The sequence below is a fragment of the Cicer arietinum genome, chromosome 6, assembly GCF_000331145.2.
Source record: "Cicer arietinum cultivar CDC Frontier isolate Library 1 chromosome 6, Cicar.CDCFrontier_v2.0, whole genome shotgun sequence".
In the NCBI taxonomy this organism is placed as follows: domain Eukaryota; kingdom Viridiplantae; phylum Streptophyta; class Magnoliopsida; order Fabales; family Fabaceae; genus Cicer; species Cicer arietinum.
The window spans coordinates 13,742,103-13,748,799 of NC_021165.2; the positions used below are offsets into that span (position 1 = coordinate 13,742,103).

The window sequence follows — 6,697 nt, forward strand, 5'->3', positions numbered from 1 at the left end:
GCAAACATAATGACGCATTATAGAAGAGGGAAGTTTATTTTCTTTATAATTTAAAATTTTCTTAAACTCAGATAACGCCACAAAGTAATAGGGGACAATTCGTAGATATATTAGTGCTTTAATAATTTATTCAAATTATTTTTATATTATTATAATATGTTAAAAATTAAAAATACTTTAATTATGAATATATTTTTATTATTATTTATAAAATCACTTTCTCATATATTTCTTACAATATTATAAAATATTTTTTATAATTAAAAGATCACATTAACACGTGTTATAAGGCACATATTGATAATATCAAAAATATAATTTTTTTATTAAAAAATAATATTTAAACTTTTAAATAATTTAAAACACATATTCTAATATAAATTTTTTTTATATTTAAACAATTAACACGTGTCTTCAAATCAATTTGTTTGAATTATAAAAAGAAAAATAAAAATGTAATTTATTGAAAAATAAATTAGTTTGAGACATTTTGTGTTTTAGGGATTAAATTATTTTTTAATTATTAACAAATATTTAATTATCGTTTTTCTTTTTTACAAGGATTCAAATAAAGAATAAATTGTCTTAATTTTATTTTGTAAGTTACTAAATTTTATTTTTATTTTTCACATACCAACAAAAATTAAAATTGATTTTCACTTTTTTTTTTATTTGAAATATTTATTCTTTTTTTTATTCTAGATAAGATAATATAATTATCACCGATCTAATAATATTAATATTTTTCAGTCGAACTAATACTTAAAAATATTTAAGATATTTATTCTATTAAATGATAAAAGGATCAAAAGTGAATTAATTATGTTGCAATCTCGTAATTTTTAATTTTTTATTGAAAATTATTTTTGAACATCTATCTATTTTATATATAATTTATAATTTAAGAGAAAAATAAATAAAGAGATGATGTGATGCAAAAATAGATATAGAGAAAATGAAGTCTTAAAAAGAAATAAAAAAATTTGGGTCCACAAAATATCATTTATGTTTTGTTTTTATTGGGTGCATCGCAAGAAACTAAGAACCAACGATACATGATCCAAGTATTGAGAGAAAAATGGAGGATGTGGAGAAGGTGAAGGCGGAGGCAGTGCAAATGATGGGAGTGTTTCACGTACTACCTAGGCTCGTAGTTTTCGATCTCGATTATACTCTTTGGCCTTTCTACTGGTAGGTACATCCTTCTACTAGTAGTACTATATCTTCTTTCTCCTTTTAATACTATTCTCAACTACTTTCAGTGAGTGTCGCTCTAAGCGTGACACACCTTCTCTCTACCCCCACTCCAGAGGCATCTTGAGCGCACTCAGAGATAAGGGAATTGATGCTGCCATTGCTTCTAAATCACCAACCCCCGACATAGCAACCGTTTTTCTTCAGAAGCTCCGTATCACCTCAATGTTTGTTGCCCGGTTTACTCAATTACATTTTATTAACCATCAAATTATCAAAATTAAGGTGTATTATATCACTTTTTAGTTAAGTGTTGCTATAATTTCAGTTTTCACTTGTTAGTGTTAGGCCATATTTAAATGTTTTTTTTTATTGTTCAGGAAATATTTTACACCTGGACACCCAAAACAGAACATTTTCAGAAAATTCATTCAAGGACCGGGGTTCCCTATAACTCTATGCTCTTTTTCGACGATGATAACAATAACATCAAAGGGGTATATATATCTATCTTTATTTAAGTTATTAATTAAATTGTTTTCATAATTAAACCACATTTTCAACTCACATAATTTAATTGTTTTAATATATCGTATAGAACTGTCAGTTTGTAGTTTGTCATATACATGTAACATGAAAATCATTTGTTGTGGCAATGACAGGTTTCAAAATTGGGAGTGACAAGTATTTTGGTTAATAATGGTGTAAATCTTGGAGCATTTAGAGAAGGCCTCACTAAATTTTCTCAAAACAAGCAGAAAAAGCGTAAGTAAACTTCTCATGAGGCTATTCAATTCCCACCATGGTGCTTGAGATTGGAGGTCCAAATGAAGTGCATTTATTCAGAACCTCATCAATATTAATGATGATTTGAAATATATATGTCTATTATTCCCAAGGGGGAAAATAATGTACATGTATACCTTAGAGAATTTTTAATACGAACGTATTGTAAGAATCTCTATCATCCACGGACCAAAAGTAATTTCTTTATATATTGTATTAGTATACTCTTGTTATATGTGTCTCATTAAACGTGTGAAATTAACGATGTGGTTGATAGTAGAGGTTTTATTAAAAGTGGTGACTCAGCCTCTATAACGGAAATTATTGAGATGTGAGTTTTTTTAGTAGGTGCATGTGCTTGTGTTTTTTAAGCCGCTAAAGTTTTCTAAATCGGAACTTTCAATGTTTTAAACCACATTGAAAATTAAGAGTGTTATCATATTAATATTTGACAAAGTCAAAAACTCAACTGTATCCTCTATTCATCAACCCGTTTTTAGTTTTTGACGTTTAGTGAGAGTGTATAAAATGAGAGTTAAACTAAATTTTTCTTTAATAAAATTAAAAATAAAAAATCATAATTTTTTTAAAACCCTTCGAGCAACCAAAGTTGTGAATAGGTAATATGGTCTCACAATTGTTATGCACTATTAGTGGTCATAATTTTCTTTGCTGAGTGATATTTGATAATTGTAAGAGAATCTACAATAAAAAAAAAAACACGGGAACGGATAGCTCCGGTGGTTTTTTCTTTTGCAATTCTTTAAAAAAAATAACAATGTAATAATAAAAAATAACAATAAACAACTTTTAAAATGTTTTCAAAAGCTTATAATCCTTTCGAAGAATATTCTGAATTTTTTTCATAAACTACAAATTCAAATTTGTTACGCATTAAACTACGAATTTAAATGTTGACTTTAATTAGGCTTGATGTATATAATCGAATATATGAACAAAAAGCAATTTGGTTTAAAAATTGGTTCCGATATGACACATGCAATAATGGAAAAGGAATTAATGACATTTAAAGTCAGATATTACTTTTAAAGGTATAATATTAGATGATGAATAGTATTTCCTCCTTTCTAAATTATAAGAAAATATATATTGTATTTTATTAAATTACATTGTATATAGTATTTAAATTTTATATTAAATGACAAATATTAATACGAGTACTTTTTATTTTAAATTTAAATTCAATAATCTACAATTATGTGAATTATTTATGATAAAAAAATTATATTATATAAAATTTATTGAGTTTGTATTTTTTATGATAAGAACAAAAGTCATATTTATTTTGTTTTGATTTTCAACTATTCAATTTGTTTTGTACTCATTATAGTTAGGTGAGTTGGAATTTTTTAACTAAATATAGCAGATTAGCGGACGACTCATAAGTCATTCCTAACTTCTTTTTCTTTCTCCTTCCTTTCTTCAAAAGGCTGCTTTAAGATTTTTTATTTTATTTTTATTTAAATAAGTGATTATATATATATATATATATATAATTTTTTTTTGTATTTGTATCTTTCACTGTAGCGTTGTTTTGATTCATCGCGTTGGTGTGGTGTTCGTTTATTTCAGATTGTCTAATCAACTTCGATATAGTGATTAATAATTTTGATATATTCGACGTTACAATTCCAAATACATTATTAAAATTCTCAATGTTTTAATTATGTTATTAAGTAGAATCTTTGTGAGTTTATTAGTAGAATCTTCATTTTTAATTTTAGTTATTTTAAATCATATTATTCTTAATCGATATAATCTTTACTAATTTTAATGAATTAATAGTTATTTTTAGTAAAAAAATATTCAATTTATTACATTAAATATCATTATGAAGGATAATTAGAAAATACAGTTTAAAAAAATAGAACACTAATTAATTTTTCTAATAAGTGTGAATTGATTTTTTTTTTCCGTATAACTTAAGATGGATGAAGTATATAACAAAAAAACTTAAAAATTTGTTTGGGAGTTTGGAGAAAAATGACTTTAGAGAGAGGATAAAATAGTGAAATAAATATAATTTTTTTATCTTTAAAAAAAAAGTGATTTTGTAGAGAGTAGTAAAAGAATATTTATGATTAATATATTTTTAATTTATAAATTATTATAACAACATATAAATAATTTGAAGAATTTGTGTAAATCTTCCAAAGCACTCATCCAATATTATTTTTAAATTCAAAAATAAGAAGATTTTGTATTATAAATAAAAACAAATTGCTTAAAGTTCTCTTCTCCCTAAACTCTTCAATTTTTTCTTCAATTTTTTCCTTCATTTTTTTAAAGTCTCCCCTCCATTCTCTTATAAAGTCGCAAACAAAAGCTGAATGAAATACTTTATAGTGTAGATTTAAACTATCCTGTATAGATAACTTAAAATAACATTTCAACTAAAAAAACTTTTAAATATTTAGCAAAAAAAATACAAGTAGTGAGAGAAAACACTAAACATATAAATAGTTATTACTCTAATCAAAATGTATAAACTTTAACCTGTATTAGAAAATGAGATTAATTTTGGTTTATCATGTTGTTAAACTTTCTTCTGGATTATAAATCAATCACAAATCACCTTCTATAAAAAATTTAATATAAATAAATATAATTTAAATTAAATATTGTATTGATCAAATAATTGTAATTGGTGGATGATATATAATATAGTATAATTAACTTATTTAAACTTTTTATTATGAAAATAAAAATGTTTCCAATATAGTTTATTATAAGTCAAAACAACACGCACGATGTGATAACAAAACAATGAAATAATTGTTATTTGAATATCAAATATACAAATACCATGTATGATCTGGTACATATTTATCTCTATATCTCCATTGTTTTTTATTTTCTACAACTTTCACATTGATACAATTAAAAATACAATACAATACAAATAAAACCCAAATAAAAATACCATATTTAATATCAAAATTTTAAAAGTACCATAGTTAATATCCAAATTTTAATGTTAAAAATATAATATACTTTTTGTCACAGTAAAATAGATTTACGTGCAAAGAAAATAAAATAAGATTTAATCGATCATAATTAGAGATGTGTAAAATTAGATCTGAACTATTAATCATTTTTTATATTTAAAGTTTGGATCTCATCTTATTCGAATTTAAAAGAAAAAAGAAACAAAAAGTGATAATTAAACAATAATCAAATTGAAGTAAGAATTAAATTATAGATGACTTTCATATTAAAAATCTCATCTCAAAATTTAGAAGACACACAATGTTAATTTTTAACTTATTAATTTTAAATTTTCACTTACAAATTTACTCTCGTTATCTTAAAAAATAATAATTTACAACATTGAATTTTCCAAATACTCACGCTTATAATTTCACAATGAAGTGTACAATTTCTACCACTTTATTTTTATATTTAAAGTAATTGGAAAAGATTAAAAAAATATGTTTTTTTTTCTTCCAGAAAATTCAATTTTTAAATCTTTAAATCAACTTTTTGTTCTTCTGCATTTCATATTTTAAAATGTGGCATTGGACGTAAGTGTTAGCATTTTCCAATAATTGATCTTCTCTATTTGACATAAGAAGGTTGTTTCACGGAGCGAAGAAGAGTATTCCATTCCAAGTGGTACTCTGGTCGTAGAGATGGATAAGTCCCAAAACGGAGAAGATAATCAACAACTCAACCTCTCTGCTAATGCTTCTATTTGTGGTTACGACTCCCTTCACCGTCTTCTAAAGGATAATCTCAAACCTCATCACTTCCAGGTCACTCACCACTACTCTCAATCCAATTATTAATAATATACTCCAATTTCATATATGGATTTATGGTATTTCTACTATTTTCAAGGGATCTACTTGCATGCTCACTTGATCTCCATAAACTATTTTTAGCTAATTTTCTTAAGAAAACAATTTGACTTTATTTTATGTTGTGTTGTATAAATAGTTTATACATAAGCACTCATATGATAAGTGCTTAATTAAGTTGTTTATCCAATTTGGTTGTTTCATCTTTCTTTACAAATCTAGCTTCCTTGATACATATGTTTTCTAAAATTTTGTTTAATGCATTGGTGCTTGCATCAATTATATATTTTCTTATTGCTTGCTATGTAATTACCGTGTTGCAGGAAGTCAATCGTTTGCTTACTGGGCTTAATTGTGGAAAAGTACTTGAAACAATTGCTCTCCCAGAATCTGTTACTACTCTCTCTGTGGATCATGGTTTTGATGTCCAGGTATGAATACAATTCACTTTTTCTCAAATCATGTCACAAGATGAAAGGTATGCTGGATTAATTTGCCTGTATTGATTCCTTAAAATGACTGAGTATATTGTGGATTTCTCTGTTTTTTTGTGATATGGAAATTAGGAAAAATTTGCTTTTAAAACAATTGTATTGATAATTTGCGAATATCTGCTGTTTCTTTTTAAGCCATGGATTTTATGTTTCTTCTGCTAAAACATTCACCACACGAATCTCGCCTTTCTTAATTTGTTTTGAATGTTCAACAGGAAGTGAAATCACTTGGTATAAGCTAGATAGTTGCTTTTATATGTATTTATATTCAAGCAAAGTTCAAACTCTCTGGTTTGGGTTGACAGGACCGAAAAATGGTTGGAATGGGTATAAGGATTATTATAGAAAAATATCAAAACTAAAATCATATTTTTACTTCTCTTTATCTTATTTTCACTCTTT

General features: G+C 25.1%; 2 protein-coding genes across 2 annotated transcripts in view; both read left to right on the forward strand.

Moving 5' to 3' along the window:
• The first annotated feature begins 1,013 nt into the window (after nt 1-1,013).
• LOC101510944 (uncharacterized) lies at nt 1,014-2,213 on the forward strand. The gene is made up of 4 exons (XM_004504786.3): nt 1,014-1,191; nt 1,263-1,479; nt 1,575-1,691; nt 1,857-2,213. The coding sequence occupies exons 1-4, from the start codon at nt 1,079-1,081 to the stop codon at nt 1,965-1,967; spliced, it is 558 nt and encodes a 185-aa protein (XP_004504843.1). The 5' UTR covers nt 1,014-1,078; the 3' UTR covers nt 1,968-2,213.
• Nucleotides 2,214-5,505: 3,292 nt separating this feature from the next.
• Nucleotides 5,506-6,697, forward strand: part of LOC101511688 (beta-ureidopropionase) — a 2,996-nt gene continuing 1,804 nt past the window's right edge. Inside the window, exons 1-2 of the mRNA XM_004504789.4 lie at nt 5,506-5,756; nt 6,125-6,232. Of these exons, the coding sequence (XP_004504846.1) occupies nt 5,634-5,756; nt 6,125-6,232 (231 nt within the window). The 5' untranslated portion in view covers nt 5,506-5,633. The remainder of the gene's footprint in view (nt 5,757-6,124; nt 6,233-6,697) is intronic.

Coding starts and splice junctions, on each gene's coding strand:
- LOC101510944 (XM_004504786.3), top strand. CDS start 1,079: ATGGAGGATGTGGAGAAGGTGAAGGCGGAGGCAGTGCAAATGATGGGA. Junction 1,192..1,262: donor ACTCTTTGGCCTTTCTACTG/GTAGGTACATCC, acceptor AACTACTTTCAG/TGAGTGTCGCTCTAAGCGTG. Junction 1,480..1,574: donor ATCAAATTATCAAAATTAAG/GTGTATTATATC, acceptor TTTATTGTTCAG/GAAATATTTTACACCTGGAC.